This window comes from Chrysemys picta, chromosome 7 (genome assembly GCF_011386835.1).
Source record: "Chrysemys picta bellii isolate R12L10 chromosome 7, ASM1138683v2, whole genome shotgun sequence".
NCBI classification, from domain to species: domain Eukaryota; kingdom Metazoa; phylum Chordata; order Testudines; family Emydidae; genus Chrysemys; species Chrysemys picta.
In genome coordinates, this window is record NC_088797.1 from 113,202,183 (window position 1) to 113,219,720 (window position 17,538).

General features: G+C 46.2%; 2 protein-coding genes across 2 annotated transcripts in view; one reads left to right on the forward strand and one right to left on the reverse strand.

The window, feature by feature from the left end:
• LOC135972797 (general transcription factor II-I repeat domain-containing protein 2A-like) overlaps positions 1 to 17,538 on the reverse strand; it is a 277,263-nt gene that overhangs the window by 130,691 nt on the left and 129,034 nt on the right. The gene's annotated exons all lie outside the window — the stretch shown is intronic.
• On the forward strand, positions 1,770 to 5,134 carry LOC101952277 (prolactin-releasing peptide receptor). The gene has a single exon (XM_008166307.4). The coding sequence runs from the start codon at positions 1,936 to 1,938 to the stop codon at positions 2,941 to 2,943; it is 1,008 nt and encodes a 335-aa protein (XP_008164529.3). The 5' UTR covers positions 1,770 to 1,935; the 3' UTR covers positions 2,944 to 5,134.

Genomic DNA, 17,538 nt, shown 5'->3' on the forward strand with positions numbered 1-17,538 from the left:
TTCCTGGCTGGGGTGTCTCTGGGTGCTAATACAAGAGTTACCACTACTAATTGAATGGTTAGACAGAACTCTGTTTCCCCTCATGAACTAGGTTGAAATTGTCTCCTTTCTTAACATTTCATTGATCATTTTCCTTTTCCATTTCATCTGTTTCCGTGTTAATCCTCCTTTTGATGTATTAACTTAGTACATGGCACCCTGCAGTTAGCCATTAGAAGAGAGGCACCCTCTATCTTTTCTTATCTATCTTTTCTCTGTTGACTCAGGTCTCTGCTCTTCTAAAAGCCTCCTGTGCCTTCATCCAGAAGGGAAAGGTGCCGCTGGGTTTTACCGGGGTGCATTGTTTCATTGGCAGCGCCGCTGGGAGCTAATACCCCCCCTCCCCCCTCAAGCCGGACCTGCTGCAGCGCTCTCCGAGGGGCTCTCTGATGTGCTAAGCCGCAGTAACACGTGTCTGGCTTCAGCACACTGGAGAGCTCCCCTTCCTAGCCGGCTCCCGGGGCCGAGCGGTGCTGCAGCCCGGTGCCTGCAGCATCACCTCCCCCTGGCGCAACAGTTTATACCCGAGTCACACTCCTGGGAACTGCCCCGGGGTTAGCCCCCCCGAGGGGCGCGGCAATGCTGGCACCGCACCCCTCTTCTCCGCCCTGAGCGCGGGGCGCTGGGCAGGGAGCCTGCGGGCCTGGAGCCCGGCTGAGTTTTGCTGGACTCTGCCGGCTTGCGAAGGAGTTGGGGACTGGCACAGCCCAGCCGCCAATGACCGACCCCCTTCACACTGAGAGAAGAGGGGAGGGAGGCGCTGGGGCACGCGAATAAAGCCAATTCCTGGCTCTGAAACACTTCCCAGCAGCGCATCATCCTGCTCGATCGCAGGCGCTGGGTTCACACTATGGGCAGGCGGGGAGGGGGGGAGCCAATGATTCCGGGGCCGGCTCCGTTTCCCATGGCACTTAATTAAACAGGCGGCCAGGTTACCTGACTAAAGGTAGGAAAAGCCTCAAGGGGCTGAAAAATTCACTTCCCGCGGCCTTTGTTAATGGTCGATCTCACTCGCTTTGCTTTCCCCTCGTGCCCTGCCAATGGGGCTCTATTTGCACGTGTGTCTGGGGATCAGTGTGTCGCTAGTGGCGAGGCTCATTTAGATCTTCCTCCAGGTGTCTTTAAAACTTTATTCTCCGGTGGCTGGGGATTTTTCACACGCCTCTGTGGAGAGAGAGAGAGAGAGAGAGAGAGAGGTGTCCCTAATTCGGGTAGTCCTTCATCCACTTGCTTTTTTGAATAGTACTTTATTGTTTGTTGCATCATGTATTGTAATGATGGATTATTAATTTATGATGTATCTGATTATACTTTATTACCTTACTCCATGTGCTTTTCATTGCAATCTTTGTCCCCGGTGGAGATGCCATTGCACGCCTGTCTGTGGGTAGATGTCTGCCTCGTGGCCATTTATAGCATCATCTGGGTGCTTTTTCTCTTTGCTTGAGCTTCCGACAGGGTAGGGATATAAGCGGGAAGTGTGTCTGCAAGTAAAGGGTGTCACTCATTCTGGTGGCCTCTTATGTTCTTCATGGATGTGTTTGCACGGCAATCCTTAGCGCTCACGGGAAGGTTTCACTTCACGTGTCCCTGGGAGCAGGGTTGTTTCTAGAAGGGATGGCTATGAGTATCTTCCTCCAGGTGTTTTCACTGTAATCTTATTTTCCACTGATGCGAGGGTTGAACTGCACATGTGCCCATGTAGGTGGTGTAAGGGTGGAGGGGCCATAAGTGCCCCTAAGGTATGTGTGTGGAGATGCCACTAGTGCCTGTGGTAGGATTGGAAGAAGAGGCACCACTAGGGCCCATTGGGGGAGTAGAGGAGGAGGTGCAACTAGTGCCCATGGGGGGTAGAGGTGTCACTAATTTTCCCATTTCCTTGCCCTCTAGGAAAAGATGGCTGATTTCTCTGCTCACCACAACCAGAGCCAGTCTGCACTCACCCCCACCAACGGGACGTTGGTGCTGTTCCAGAGCTTGCAGTTGGTGCACCAGCTGAAGGAGCCGATCATCCCGCTGTACGCAGCCGTGGCGGTGGTGGGCATGGTGGGGAACTGCTTGCTGGTGCACGTCATTGTGCAGGTGAAGAAGATGCACAATGTCACCAACTTCCTGGTCGGGAACCTGGCCCTGTCAGACGTGGCCATGTGCGCCACCTGCATCCCACTCACCCTGGCCTACATCTTCGAGCCCCGCGGCTGGATCTTCGGCAGCACCAGGTGCTACTTCATCTTCTTCATGCAGCCTGTCACCGTCTACGTGTCTGTCTTCACTCTGGCCACCATTGTTGTGGACCGTTACGTTGTCATTGTGCATCCACTGCGGCGCCGCATCTCGCTGCAGCTGGGTGCCTACGTGGTGCTCTTCATCTGGATCCTTTCTGGCTGCCTGGCACTGCCAGCCATGGCTCACACCTACTACGTGGAACTCGGCCAGCAGGAGATCACTCTGTGCGAGGAGTTCTGGGGGGAACAAGAGCACCAGCGTCAGACCTATGTGCTCTTCCTGCTGCTTATCACCTACCTCTGCCCCCTGCTAGCCATCCTGGTCTCCTACACCAAGATCTCCCTCAAGCTCAAGAACAGGGTCATGCCTGGTACTATCACTCAGATTCAGGCCAACTGGGACAGAGCCAGGCACAAGAGGACCTTCTGCCTGCTGGTTGTAGTAGGGGTGGTCTTTGGGGTGTGCTGGCTGCCCTTACATACCTTCAACCTCATCCGGGACATCAACATCAATGCCATGGATGCCTATTATTTTAGCCTTGTCCAGCTGCTGTGCCACTGGTTTGCTATGAGCTCCGCCTGCTACAACCCCTTCATATATGCCTGGCTGCATGGTAGCTTTAGGGAGGAGCTAAAGAAGTTATTGGTCTGGCACAGAAAAGTGGCTCCTTATAGGTAAAGCATGACAGTGAGTGTTGTCATCTGACCTGCTGCCCAGCGGCTCCTCTTGGAGGGTCACTGACCTACACTGAGCTCCCACAGTATATTGGCTCAAATTGCAAACTAAAACAATAAGATGTGCCATCCAAATGCCTCCAATCCTGTGCCAGGCACAATTTGCCTCATTCCACTTTGAAAGCTATGGACATCTGTTCTGTTTAAAGAATATATGTCTCTAGGTGAAACATGTTCGCTGCAGACTGTTCCTTTAGAGGGGCTAGCCCAAGAGAGCAGGATTGGGGTGTATGCGTGTGTCAGAGTGAATTCATTTTTTAGTTTTAAAAATACTTAGTTAAAATACATTAAACACATTCATAGATATTTGTTTTGAAAGTCAGTGGAAACTATCTTCCCCTTCCTACCTCCTTTCCTGGGTTAATCTGGGTTATAGTTTATAAAGGAAATGGATGCAAGGGACATTTTAGTGATATGTTTCAAAAATTCTCTGAAAAGAAGATTCAGTAAATAAGGAGAGATGACATACAAAATGTACAAATTAAACAGCACCAACCAAAAGATGAATAAAAAACACCTTTAAAAAGAGCATATGGTGAAAAGTAAAGAGAACTGCTTCTATTTGGGTTCACCCCCATCTTATTAGAAATTTACAGACGTAAATATTGAAGTCTATAGCTGGAGCAACTGTTCCTCATGACCAGCTGTTGAAATTACACCATGTGTCATTATCAACACAAGCCTGTCTCTCCATCTATCTAGGTTCCTATCACATTCCCCATCACCACAGTGTCTGAGCATCTATGGTGATTAGCATAATCATTTTTTAGAAGACAGCAGCAGGAAGTTATTGTGAATTAATGGATATGCAAGGAGTCAGAATATGCAGGATAGCAATGGGAAACTTAAGTCACATTCACTCCCTGATCAGGCTCTTTATTTTCATGGCTGCATAGTGGGATATTACTTTTGGTTGGGAACAGATGGACACAGTGCCTTAGCCAACACTGAATGTCTAGGCACATAGCAGTCACATGCTTTCTGAGGTTTTTGCAACAGATGATTTCAACATTTGTCAACACATTTTGTTGTGTGGAACATAGTGCTCACCAAAGGTGCTGAATTCTGAGTACTGGAGACTCAGGTCTTATTCTTCAAACAGGTCCAGCAGAGGCTAGGGCACTGGATATCTGGAAGGACTATCTGGCCAGTATTGCTAGCTGTGCCACCAACCTGCTGGGCAAGTCACTTTCACCTCCACATCTGTTTTCTTCCTATTTAAAACAATTTTCTGCCCTCTTTAAGATCTAAGGATAAAAAGTGTAGTAGTACTATTAGTTCAGTCTGCAGGTCCCTACCAATACTTGACCTCATGCTGAGACTGCCTCCAAAGGTCCAACTGATTGTCAGTTGTGGTGGTGCTTTTTAGTACACCTGCCCACTGGGAACTAGTCTGAGACCACCAATGTATTTGACATATGCTATTGAAGAGTGATCAGAGTATTAACTCCAGACTTCCTTGCCCCTGTTAGATATGTACCATTGAACTGGCGGTGAAAGAGTCCATAACCCGTCACTAATTCCCTGTGTATTCTTTTCCCTAGTCTGTCTTTTTTTTTTCTTAATTAAGCAGTAATCTCTGTTATGGCATGAACTGTCATCTCATTCACATCAAATGTGTTCGCTATTTTATCTAGGTGTGAATCAGTACAACAGACATCTAAAACTCTTTGTGGGTTTATAAACTGTAATTTAAATATGGGAATTGTTAATTAACCGAAGAGACTCCGATTGTGAGCTGGATCTGAAATCAACAAGGCTGGACTTGTCACTGTTACAGGATGCATGGATCCCATGATTTTCATGCTTTTTAAAATAAAAAAGAACCATGGCTTTTGGCATCTCTGTTTCCTTGTTTGTTTCGCTGGTGGCAAGTTGATGGGTGGGTAATCATCTGAACAAAGGTCACTACTTGGTTAAACTGTAACTATAGTCTGCATGATGAGCAGGAACTCAGAGTAACACTGGGGACAAAGGACTAGAGAATTGGACTGTTAGTGAAAGACTTAATTCTCGAAGAGGTCATGGGATGCCATACTGGAAAAATCATGGGATCAGGAAAATTGGTGATTCCATAGTTCTAGGGCAAACTTTTAAAACCAGCCTCTGTTTTGCTACCTATAGTTAACTGATGCCAATATGGTTTCATACTGGATCAGACTGCACAATCTCGAATGCCCACCTGAAATTTTATCAAAATTAGCTACATCTTTGGAGAGGTTTGCAAGATCTTCACTTCCCACCTGCAAATCTCCTTACTAGCTGAAGAACTTGTTGGGAACTGGGCATTTCTGTCTTGGGCATCCTTAGATCAGTGGCTGAAACTGGAGCTGCATGGCAGGACCAGGCAAGATGGGAGGCAGGGGAAAGCTGCAGAGGAGAGTCCAGAGTGGAGCTGGGTCGGGAAGACGGAGAAAACCTGGAGCCCAGAATGTGGCGGTGCCGGAAGGGGCTCCAGTGGAGCCTGGGGCTGGAGGAAGCCGAGGCAGACACAGAGTACAGTGTCCATAGCAAAGCTGCACGGCTGGCAGGGGGAGGCTGGTGGCTTGTTCCTGTTACCACCCTTGGCCCTTTGCCAATCCCAAATCCTGAACTTGGTTTACAACTTGTGGGATTCGATAAATACTCCGCGTGGGTTGATCTGTGAGATTTAAATTCCACTTGGCATGTACCTCTCAGCACCTCTCCTTCTGCTGGTCCTGGCAGGGGTGATGTGACTTGTTCTCCCCCAGGGATGGGGAGCTGCCATTCTAGCCCCACTCGTCTCATTGCCTTGGGCCCCTCCCACTGCCAACCTCTCACATTCTCCCTCTTTACTCCATCAGATGTTCCTGTCCCTCACCTTCCCTCTGCACTCACTTGTGCTCCCTTCCCCCTCCCATTCCTACTCCTTCTCCTCTGCCCCTCTCAGCGCCTGTTCTGGACCCACATTCTCTTGCATTCTCCTCTGTCTTCTCCCACACCAAGCTCCCCAATCCCCCCTTGTTTACCACCTTCCCTCCACATTCCTCAGCACACTCCCCAGTCTTCCTCTTGCCCTGCAGAACCCCCATGACCTTGCTACTGTTTCATACTCTCCAATTCCCTCTCTCTGACAACCTCCTCCTGCCCCCTCTATCCCCTGCACATCCTCCTCTCTCCCTTCTGAACCCCCATATGATCTCATGTTTGCGCTGTTTGTAGTCTAGGTTACATAATGTGATTGTGTTATCAAAATGTAAGTGTAATGAGTACTTAAAAGAGAGACATTTACAGTTTATCAAATGTAGTACAGTTTGTCCATTGCTATGTACAGATGTTACTGGGAATGGTACGCAAGGTCTGGCTGTAATTAGTTTCCTAAATGACTCTCAGTTCAATAGATGGTGGTGAAAAGGACCTTTGATGGGATACAAGTGACAGAATCAAAATAATAACATGTAATCTCTTTAAAAGGAACATGAAACTTTAAGGGCATGCATGGAGTCTTTGTATTAATGCATTTTGGTATATTTGTGTTTTTAAGGGAGCTTGGGAGACCCAAATGTTCTTTGTGCCCAGGCCCCAGTTATTCTTAATCTGCCTCCGTTCCCACCCCTTTCTCTTACTGTTCTTGGCACAATGGGGTCTTGATCTCAGTTGGGGCCTCTATTACTAAATAAGTATTAATAAATAACTTCTCAGTTCTGAAGATTAGCAGAAGTTCAGGTTTTATATCCAAAATTACTTATGCATCTATCTATAATTTTGAGTTAATAATAAACAGTGCATCATCAACAAGTTGCTGCTTAGTGTTATCATCTGTGGCTGCAAACAAAAATGTTCTTTAAGAGGCAACGCTTGTTTTCTTCACTGCAGTGACCAAAGCCTCCTGTGCAGTTCAGTCAGAGCAATTGTGCTTTGCAATGGGGGTTGGCTTGATGGGCCAGATGTGGGGGAGCGAAACCCTCCTGTATACAGTCCCTTGTCTGGCAATGTGTAGGAGACAGTGAGGGGGTGGAGCATGAGCCACAGATCCTCCAATTCCTCCCTCAACAGAAGTGTCACCTACAAACTACTGCAGTGATTGGGCTGAAGTATCTTCATGGAGTGGCCGTACAATCTTTGAAGAAGAGTCCTCTGCCCTGCTCATCTCTCCAGCATGTGCCCCAGTTACCATGACCAGGTGCCAAGAATTGAAGCATGAGAAATTTAAGGTGCAATGAAAGGACACCTGACAAAATGTCATGGGATGCTGTTCTGGGAAGAAAGACTGCTAAGCAAAGATGGGGTCCATCTATCGAGGAAGGGGGAGAGCATATTTGGATACAGACTGGCTAACCTAGTGAGGAGGGCTTTAAAATTAGTTTTCATGGGGGGCAGGTGACAAAAGTCCACAGGTAAGTCCAAAACATGGAGACCTGGGAGAAGGGTTGGAGTCTGGAGGAGCATGGGCTGTTATAGCAGGGATAAGGGAGAGACAAGAGAGAACATAAGGGGAAAATCAAATCAGTATCTTAATGTCTGTATGCTAATGTGAGAAGTATGGAGAATAAGCAGGAAGAACTTGAAATGCTAGTTAATAAACACAACTAGGACACAGCTGGCATCACAGAGACTTGGTGGGATAATACGCATGACTGGAATATTGGTATAGAAGGGTACATCTTGCTCAGGAAGGACAGGCAGGGAAAAAATGTTGCTTTATAAATTAAAAATGTATACACTTTGACTGAGTTTAAGATGGAAATAGGAGACAGAGTTGTTGAAAGTCTCTGCATAAGGATAAAAGGGGCAAAAACCAAGGGTGATATCATGGTAAGGGTATACTACAGACCACCTAAACAGGAAGAAGAGATGGATGAAGCTTTTTTTAAACAACAAACAAAAGCATCTAAAGCACAGGACTTGGTGGTGATGGGGGACTTCAACTACCTAGACATGGACAATAATACAGCAAGGCACAGATTATCCAAGTTCTTGGAATGTATTGGAGAGAATTTTTTAGTTCAGAAGGTGGAGAAAGCTACTAGGGGAAAGGCTATTCTAGATTTGATTTTGACAAATAGAGAGGAACTGGTTGAGAATTTGAAAGTGGAAGGCAACTTAGGTGAAAGTGATCATGAAATGGTAGAGTTCATGATTCTAAGGAATGGTAGGAGGGAAAACAGCACAATAAAGATAATGGATTTCAAGAAGGCAGACTCTAGGAGACTCAGGGAGTTGGTAGATAAGATCCCCTGGGAAGCAAAAATAGGAAGTATGGCAAGAGACCACCCTGGCTTTACCAGGAGATCTTCAATTATCTGAAACTCAAAAAAGAGTCCTACAAAAATGGAAACTAGGTTAAATTACAAAGGATGAATATAAACAAATAAGACAAGTATATAGGGACAAAATTAGAAAGACCAAGACACAAAATGAGATTAAACTAGCTAGAGACACAAAGGGTAACAAGAAATCATTCTATAAATACATTAGAAGCAAGAGGAAGACCAAGGACAGGGTAAGCCTGTTACTCAATGGGGGAGGGAGGAGAGAACAATAACAGAAAATGTGGAAATGGAAGAAGTGTTAAATTACTTCTTTGTTTCAGTTTTCACCAAAAGGTTAGTAGTGATTGAACATCTAACATAGTGAATGCCAGTGAAAATGAGGTAGAATAGAGGCTAAAATAGGGAAAGAACAAGTTAAATTTACTTGAACTACTTAGATGTTTTCAAGTCACCAGAGCCTGATCAAATACATCCTAGAATACTCAAGGAACTGACTGAGGAAATATCTGACCCATTAGCTATTATCTTTGAAAAGTCATGGAAGATGGGAGAGAAAGGGCAAATATAGTGCCCATCTATAAAAAGGAGTCCTGTGACACCTTAAAGACTAACAGATTTATTTGGGCATAAGCTTTCATGAGTTAAAAAAAAACACGTCTTCAGATGCAATTGAAGAAGTGGTTTTTTTTACCCACGAGAGCTTATGCCCAAATAAATCTGTTAGACTTTAAGGTGCTACCGGACTCCTCATTGTTTTTGTGGATATAGACTAACACGGCTACCCCTCTGATTCTTGACATCTATAAAAAGGGAAACCCTGGGAATTACAGACCATAAGAACCTAAAAACATAAGACTGGCCATACTGGGTCAGACCAAGGTCCATCTAGCCCAGTATCCTGTATTCCGACAGTGGCCAATGCCAGGTGCCCCAGAGGGAATGAACAGACAGGTTATAATCAAGTGATCAATCCCCTGTCATCCATTTCCAGCTTCTGGAAAACAGTGGCTAGGGAAACCATCCCTGCCCATCTTGACTAATAGCCATTGATGGACCTATTCTCTGTGAACTTCTCTAGTTCTTTTTTGAACCCCCATTATCTGGCAAGGAGTTCCACAGGTTGTTTGTGTGTTGTGTGAAAAAATACTTCCTTTTGTTTGTTTTAAACCTGCTGCCTATTAATTTCATTTGGTGACCCCTAGTTCTTGTGCTATGAGAAGGAGTAAATAACACTTCCTTTCTCTACTCCAGTCATGATTTTATAGACCTCTATCATATCCCCCCCCTTAGTCGTCTCTTTTCGAAGCTGAAAAGTTTTATTAATCTCTCCTCATATGGCAGCTGTTCCATACCCCTACTAATTTTTGTTGCCCTTTTCTGAACCTTTTCCAATTCCAATATATATTTTTTGAGATGGGGCAACCACGTCTGCATGCAGTATTCAAGATGTGGGCGTACCATGGATTTATATAGAGGCAATATGATATTTTCTGTCTTATTATCTCTCTCTTTCTTAATGATTTCCAACATTTTGTTTGCTTTTTTGATTGCCGCTGCACATTGAGTGGATGTTTTCAGAGAACTATCCACAATGACTCCAAGATCGCCTTCTTGAGTGGTAACAGCTAATTTAGACCCCATAATTTTATAGGTATAGTTGGGATTATGTTTTCCACTGTGCATTACTTTGTATTTATCAACATTGTATTTCATCGCCATTTTGTTGCCCAGTTACCCAGTTTTGTGAGATCATTTTGTAGCTCTTCACAGTCTGCTTGGGACTTAATTAGCTTGAGTAGTTTTGTATTATCTGTAAATTTTGCCACCTCACTGTTTACCCCTTTTTCCAGATCATTTATGAATATGTTGAATAGGACTGGTCCCAGTACAGACCCCTAGGGAACACCACTATTTACCTCTCTCCATTCTGAAAACTGACCATTTATTCCTACCTTTTGTTTCTATATTTTAACCAGTTACCAATCCATGAGAGGACCTTCCCTCTTAAGCAAAGTAAGCTGTCATGGGATAAGAGCCTTTGCTGAGGGACCTTGTCAAAGGCTTTCTGAAAATCTAAGTATACTATATCCACTGGATCCCCCTTGTCCACATGCTTGTTGACCCCCTCAAAGAATACTTGTAGATTCGTGAGGCATGATTTCCCTTTATAAAAACCATGTTGACTCTTCCCCAACAAATTATGTTCATCTATGCATCTGACAATTTTGTTCTTTACTATAGTTTCAACCAGTTTGCTGGGTACTGAAGTCAGATTTACTGGCATGTAATTGCTGGGATCACCTCTGGAGCCCTTTTAAAAATTGGCATCACATTAGCTGTCCTCCAGTCATTTGGTACAGAAGCTGATTTAAATTATAGGTTACAAACTACAGTGAGTAGTTCTGCAATTTCACATTTGAGTTTCTTCAGAACTCTTGGGTGAATACCATCTAGTCCTGGTGACTTTATACTGTTTAGACCAGTCAGCTTAACTTCAGTATCTGGAAAGATAATGGAGCAAACAATTAAGCAATTTGCAAATATCTAGAAGATAATAAGGTGATAAGTAACAATCAGCATGGATTTGTAAAGAACAAATCATGTCAAACCAACCTGATAGCTTTCTTTGACAGGGTAACAAGCCTAGTGGATGGGGGGAAGCAGTAGATGTGGTATATCTTGGCTTTAGTAAGGCTTTTGATACTGTCTTGCATGACTTTCTCATAAACAAACTAGGGCAGCAAGTGGTTGGGGGCGTCCGGGATTTTTCCTCCCTCCCCTCCCTTCCCCTCACACAGAGTGTGGCGTGGCTGATTGGGCACCTGGGCTTGATTTAGCCACTCCCATTGGCCTCCAGCAGGCAGAGTCCCTCCCCCGCTCCCCCTTCCTCTTGCCTCAGTGTTGCATTGCCAGCACTCTGCGGGGGAGGGGCTGTGTGCTCCGCAGCCTGTTTGGTTTGGCTCCACGTGGAGCCAGCAGCTCGAGCGGCATGGTGGTAAGGGGAGTCCTGGGGGGGCAGTCAGGGAGCAAGGGGGGGTTGGATGGGTCGGGAGTTCTGGGGGGGCTGTCAAGGGGCGGGGGTGTGGAGAGGGATCGGAGCAAGCAGGGGACAGGGAGCAGGGGGAGGGTTGGATGGGTCAGGTGTTCTGGGGGTGGGTGTCGATAAGGGTTGGGGCAGCCAGGGGACAGGTAGGGGGTAGGGTGCTAGGGGGCAGATAGGGTGGGGGAAGTCTCAGGAGGGGGCAGTCAGGGGACAAGGAACAGGGGGTGTTGGGAGTTCTGAGGGGGGCGGGAAGTGGGAGGGAGTGGATGGGGGTGGGACTCGGGTGGGACTCTCCCCCCATCCTCTTTTTTGATTGTTGAAATATGGTAACCCTAAAAAAGCAGTGCCCTGGCTCGGCAGGGAGGAGCTGCCTTCCGGAGGCACCGGAGAGCCAGAGCATCAGCTTGTGGGGGCAGCAGCCCTGCAAAAGTAGCGGCACCGCTAGCAGGGAGCAGCCACCCCCCCACCCCTCCTGCCCAGGCTGCAGCCCGGTGCGTCCCCCACCCGGGGGCTGCTGCAGGCTGCAGCAGATGCATGCAGTCAGCAGCTCCCATGCGCCCCCTGGCTCCCCCCTCACCATGCTCGGGCTCTGCGATTCCCGGGCATGTGAGCCACTGGAGAGCGGGGCCCTGAGCCTGCTCCAGGAGGGGCAGCGGCAGCTCACACTGCTGGGAGCCGCAGAGCCGGAGCGTGGCAGGATGGAGCTGGGGGGGTGCACGGGGGCCACCGCCCGCATGCATCCACTGCAGGAGCCCCGGGGGGGGGGGCATCGGGTGGGTTGCAGCCTGGGCAGGTGCACCCTCTGTCTTTCCCCTCACCGCGGTCGGGTTCTGCGGCTCCCAGGCGTGTGAGCCGCCGCTGCCCCTCCTGGGGCAGGGGCAGGGCCCTGTGCCCTGGTGGTGGCTCACATGCCCGGGAGCCACAGAGCCCGAGCATGGTGAGGAGGCAGCCGGGGGGTGCATGGGGGGCCAGCACCCACATGCATCTGCTGCAGCCTGTAGGAGCCCCCGGGGGGGGGGGGGGGGATGGCGGGCTGCTGCCTGGGCAGGTGGGGTGGGGGTGTGGCTGCTCCCCACTAGCCGTGCCGCTGCCTTTGTAGGGCTGCAGTCCCCCTGTGCCGTGCCGGCTCCTCCATGGCTGGGGCTCGCTGCCCCCGCAAGCCGATGCTCTGGCTCTCCGATGCCTCCGGAAGGAGCTCCTCCCTGCTGAGCTGCTGCAGTGGCCCAACCCCGGCAAAGCCAGTGAGTGGACTCAGGGCGGGGGCCGCCGGGGTGGGGTGCGGTGCAGTGGGCTCGGAGGGGGGCTGTACACCTTCCAGGGGAGTTCAGGCGGCAGAGAGGGGCAAACCTGGTCTGGGGAGCAGCCCCTGGGCACGGCTGGCCCCTGGGGTCTATAAAGGCTCATTGGGATTTGCCCCTCAATGAACCGATGTGCGGGGGGGGAGGGGCGCAAGGTAGAAGTTTCGCCTAGGCCGCAAAATATCCTTGCACCGGTATGTGCATAGGTATGTGTTTGCGAATGGCAAGAGCATTTCCACTCTCAGTTGCTGAGAGTCTGGGATACTCCTTTTTCACAGAGAGCCAAAAGTTCTCCAGTGCTTTTCTTTTGGATTCCATCAGCTGGGTACGATCACTTGACAGCTCTGACTCTATTTCTTCGTCAGCAAGAGGGAGATATGTAGCTGCCAAATCTGCACATAAAGGGTTTCTAACCCAGTCAACCTCCTCGGCTGGTTAGCCACGAAACTTCTCTGATAACTCTTGATGGAGATTTTTCAGGTGATTAGAGACAACTTCATCAATGTGTTTGTAGTCAAGTTGATAGTCTTCTGTGAATTCATGAGGCACTGGAAACCGTCTGCATTTCTTTCTTCATATTTCTCTCTCCACAGAGTGGGCTTCTTCAGGAATTCAGAAATCTTGTCACCAAGCAACAAGATGTTGCTGTTCTTTCCTTGGAGTGAAGTGTTGAGATCGTTTAATTTCTCAAAAATGTCTACGAGACAGCAAAGACTCGAGAGCCGCCTTTCATTGGTTACGTTTTCAGCCAGTGCAGGGTTGTGTTCTGACAGGAAGAGATGGAGTTCATTTTTGAGACTGATGACATGGTGAAGCACCTTCCCTTGGGACAACCATCTGACTTCTGTATGCAGAAGGAACTTGTCCTATTGAGAGCCCATTTCATTGTACAGAATAGAAAAGAGCCAGCTTTTAAAAGGTCTTGCTTTTACAAAATTCACAATTTGCACTGCATCATTCAAAACCTTGTTTGCTTCAGGTTCCAGTTTTTTAGCAGCCAGAGCCTCACAGTGTGTCATGCAGTGCGTGACTTTAATGTGGGGTGCAATGCTGAGTACTTCCCTTCTGAAGCCCTTCTTGGGACCCACCATCGCAGCTCTGCCATCAGTACACAGGCCAATGCAATTAGATCATGACAAGCCATGTGCTCTCAAGAATTCATTCACAAGATTGAAGATGTCTTCTCCCATACTTTGCCCCTCAAGTGGTTTGCAGAACAGCATATGTTCTAGAATTTCAGCCTCCTAGCACTACCTGACAAACACGAGTTGAGCCAAATTCATGATATCAGTGCTCTCATCAAGTTGTATGGCAAACTTTGTGCTTTGTTTAACTCGAGTCAAAAGTTGCAATTTGATAGCTTTGGAAAGTTCATTAATCTGCCTGCTCACTGAATCCTGTGACAAAGGAATAGTTTTCAAAGTTTCACCATATTGATCTCCATGCATAATCTGACACATCATTACCACAGCTGGTAATACTCAAGGGATGCTTTCAGAGCTTTTGATGGCATAGTCACTTGTTTTTTTCATCATGTCTCTTTGACCACCCAATGACTTAGCACAGCATTGGAAAAAATTGACATCTTTATTTGCATGTTCAGAATGTTACGAATCAAGTGCTGTCTGTGCTTCAACAGTTTCATGATGTCATTTGCTCAGATCTCAGAACACAGAATCCATAGCTGTCTTTGCTCGTGATTGACAAGAGTCCATGAGAATTCCAGTGTTACATATTCATCTTGATATTTGCTTAATTTAAAATTGAAAGGCTCTTTGATAGGACTGTTCACAGCAGATTTACTAGATTTACTAGTCTTCTGTGAATTCATGAGGCACTGGAAACCGTCTGCATTTCTTTCTTCATATTTCTCTCTCCACAGAGTGGGCTTCTTCAGGAATTCAGAAATCTTGTCACCAAGCAACAAGATGTTGCTGTTCTTTCCTTGGAGTGAAGTGTTGAGATCGTTTAATTTCTCAAAAATGTCTACGAGACAGCAAAGACTCGAGAGCCGCCTTTCATTGGTTACGTTTTCAGCCAGTGCAGGGTTGTGTTCTGACAGGAAGAGATGGAGTTCATTTTTGAGACTGATGACATGGTGAAGCACCTTCCCTTGGGACAACCATCTGACTTCTGTATGCAGAAGGAACTTGTCCTATTGAGAGCCCATTTCATTGTACAGAATAGAAAAGAGCCAGCTTTTAAAAGGTCTTGCTTTTACAAAATTCACAATTTGCACTGCATCATTCAAAACCTTGTTTGCTTCAGGTTCCAGTTTTTTAGCAGCCAGAGCCTCACAGTGTGTCATGCAGTGCGTGACTTTAATGTGGGGTGCAATGCTGAGTACTTCCCTTCTGAAGCCCTTCTTGGGACCCACCATCGCAGCTCTGCCATCAGTACACAGGCCAATGCAATTAGATCATGACAAGCCATGTGCTCTCAAGAATTCATTCACAAGATTGAAGATGTCTTCTCCCATACTTTGCCCCTCAAGTGGTTTGCAGAACAGCATATGTTCTAGAATTTCAGCCTCCTAGCACTACCTGACAAACACGAGTTGAGCCAAATTCATGATATCAGTGCTCTCATCAAGTTGTATGGCAAACTTTGTGCTTTGTTTAACTCGAGTCAAAAGTTGCAATTTGATAGCTTTGGAAAGTTCATTAATCTGCCTGCTCACTGAATCCTGTGACAAAGGAATAGTTTTCAAAGTTTCACCATATTGATCTCCATGCATAATCTGACACATCATTACCACAGCTGGTAATACTCAAGGGATGCTTTCAGAGCTTTTGATGGCATAGTCACTTGTTTTTTTCATCATGTCTCTTTGACCACCCAATGACTTAGCACAGCATTGGAAAAAATTGACATCTTTATTTGCATGTTCAGAATGTTACGAATCAAGTGCTGTCTGTGCTTCAACAGTTTCATGATGTCATTTGCTCAGATCTCAGAACACAGAATCCATAGCTGTCTTTGCTCGTGATTGACAAGAGTCCATGAGAATTCCAGTGTTACATATTCATCTTGATATTTGCTTAATTTAAAATTGAAAGGCTCTTTGATAGGACTGTTCACAGCAGATTTACTAGTGCCAACACTTGTTGAAGGTTCACGTACAAATTCAGCTGGATTACTGTCGGCATCAGTGGTTTTTTATATTTTTATTGGAGTAATGTTAGCATCTGATGAGGAATCAGAAACATGCAACATTTACTACTACCACCCACAACCCACTTATCCATGTTGTTTGAAAAAGATCGAACTAACCTTTAGAAGGGAATACACACATATACCATGCACTGGATACTGACTATCCCTAGAGTCTTTGCTTGGTGCTTTTTATGGTGCCAAAAGCCGTGCATTACTGTAGAGCCTTGTGCAGGACTATTGTTTAAATCCTGCTCCGCAAACAACATTGCCCCTGCCAGCAGCCACGCTCTCCAGCCACCCAGATCTGAAGGCAGGGCCACCACAAGCAGCGCAGAGGTAAGCGTGGCAATGTGAAAAGGGATATTTGTCAATATCACTTTCCACAGCAGATTTAGCGCCCCATTGCCAGCAGCAGCATTAGTAAGGATGGCCATGGGATGCTAGTAAGTCTGCTGTGAAAAGTGATATTAACAAAGTTTCTTCGCTCCCCCACCAGAAAACCTTTTGGTTCGGCTGGGTTGGGGGTGCACCCCAAATTTGCACACCACTACCCTTTAAATAGTTTATTATAGGATTATCTGCAAGCAGTGTCTTTGGTGTGAGATCTAAAGTGTAGTTGACCTGGAGAAAGTGACTGATCCTTTGAGACTGGGATTAATCTAAATATTGCTGTGATCCTTGGTGTAAGGAATCATCTACCACAAAGGTAGGTTGGCCTAGGTGACAAGATAGGTCAGAGTACCCAAGGGAACTGCCTGACTCCATTGTAAGGCTGTTATAGTGCCTGAGGCATTTACACTTGATAATTAATTGCTAAAAGCTAAGTATAGAATTCACAGCCAATTTGGGGCTTGTGCTTTGAGTCTGCCCTGAGGCTGGTACTCACGCTCTTGAGTCACTGCAGAACAGCTTGAAAAAAGTAACTAAAAAATACAAATGCAAAATGAAACTAAAATTGATTATTTAGATGTTTAAATCATGACTGATAAAACTTTACCCCTATATATACCTTCTATCAAATGATTCCAAAACATGTTATGAATTAGCTGATTGTGTCTCACAGCTCTCCCTCCACTCCCTTGCAGGAACACAACCCCATAAGGTGGGTACTGTATTTAATATTCTCATTTTACAGATGGGAATACCGAGGAAGAGAAAAGTTAATGGCACCAATTTCAAACTTGGGTATGTAAAGCCAGATGCCTAAATCAAACCTACATTTATTCACCTGAACCATTTTCTGCCAGACTAGTAGAACTGGAAACTGGAGGGCTGGCAAGGTCCCTGTCTTAAGGAGCTTACACACAAATATACAATAAAAGAAAGATAAAGGTTGATATTTTCAAAATAGTCTAAGGGATTTAGACATGTCTGCCACTAAAATTAATGTGTCTACATCACCTAGAGTGCTTTGAAAAATTTAACTATGATCTCTGCCCTGAGGAGCTTATACGTTAATAAAAAAACACTTATGAACCAGCACCTCAGCTGGTGGAGATTGGACTTCTATGGAACTACATTGATTAACACCAGCTGTGTTAATCCTATGTGTTAACACCAGACAAAAGGAAAGAAGACTGAAAGTATAACAAGGGTTATGATGAAGACCAGGCAGGTCATATTTACTTAAAAGTACACAGTCCCAAAGGGCTGATTCATTTCAATAAGGCTTCTGAATACCAAAACCATACAAAATAAATCCCTTTCAGTGCTGACGTTTTAGAATATAAATTCTTTGATGCAGAAATAATTAGTGGCTCAAACCCCATTGTAGAAAAGAAGAAATTCCTCTATAGCTGGACAACTAT

What these genes read in the sequence shown, in the direction of transcription:
- LOC101952277 (XM_008166307.4), top strand. Translation starts at nt 1,936, where the DNA reads ATGGCTGATTTCTCTGCTCACCACAACCAGAGCCAGTCTGCACTCACC.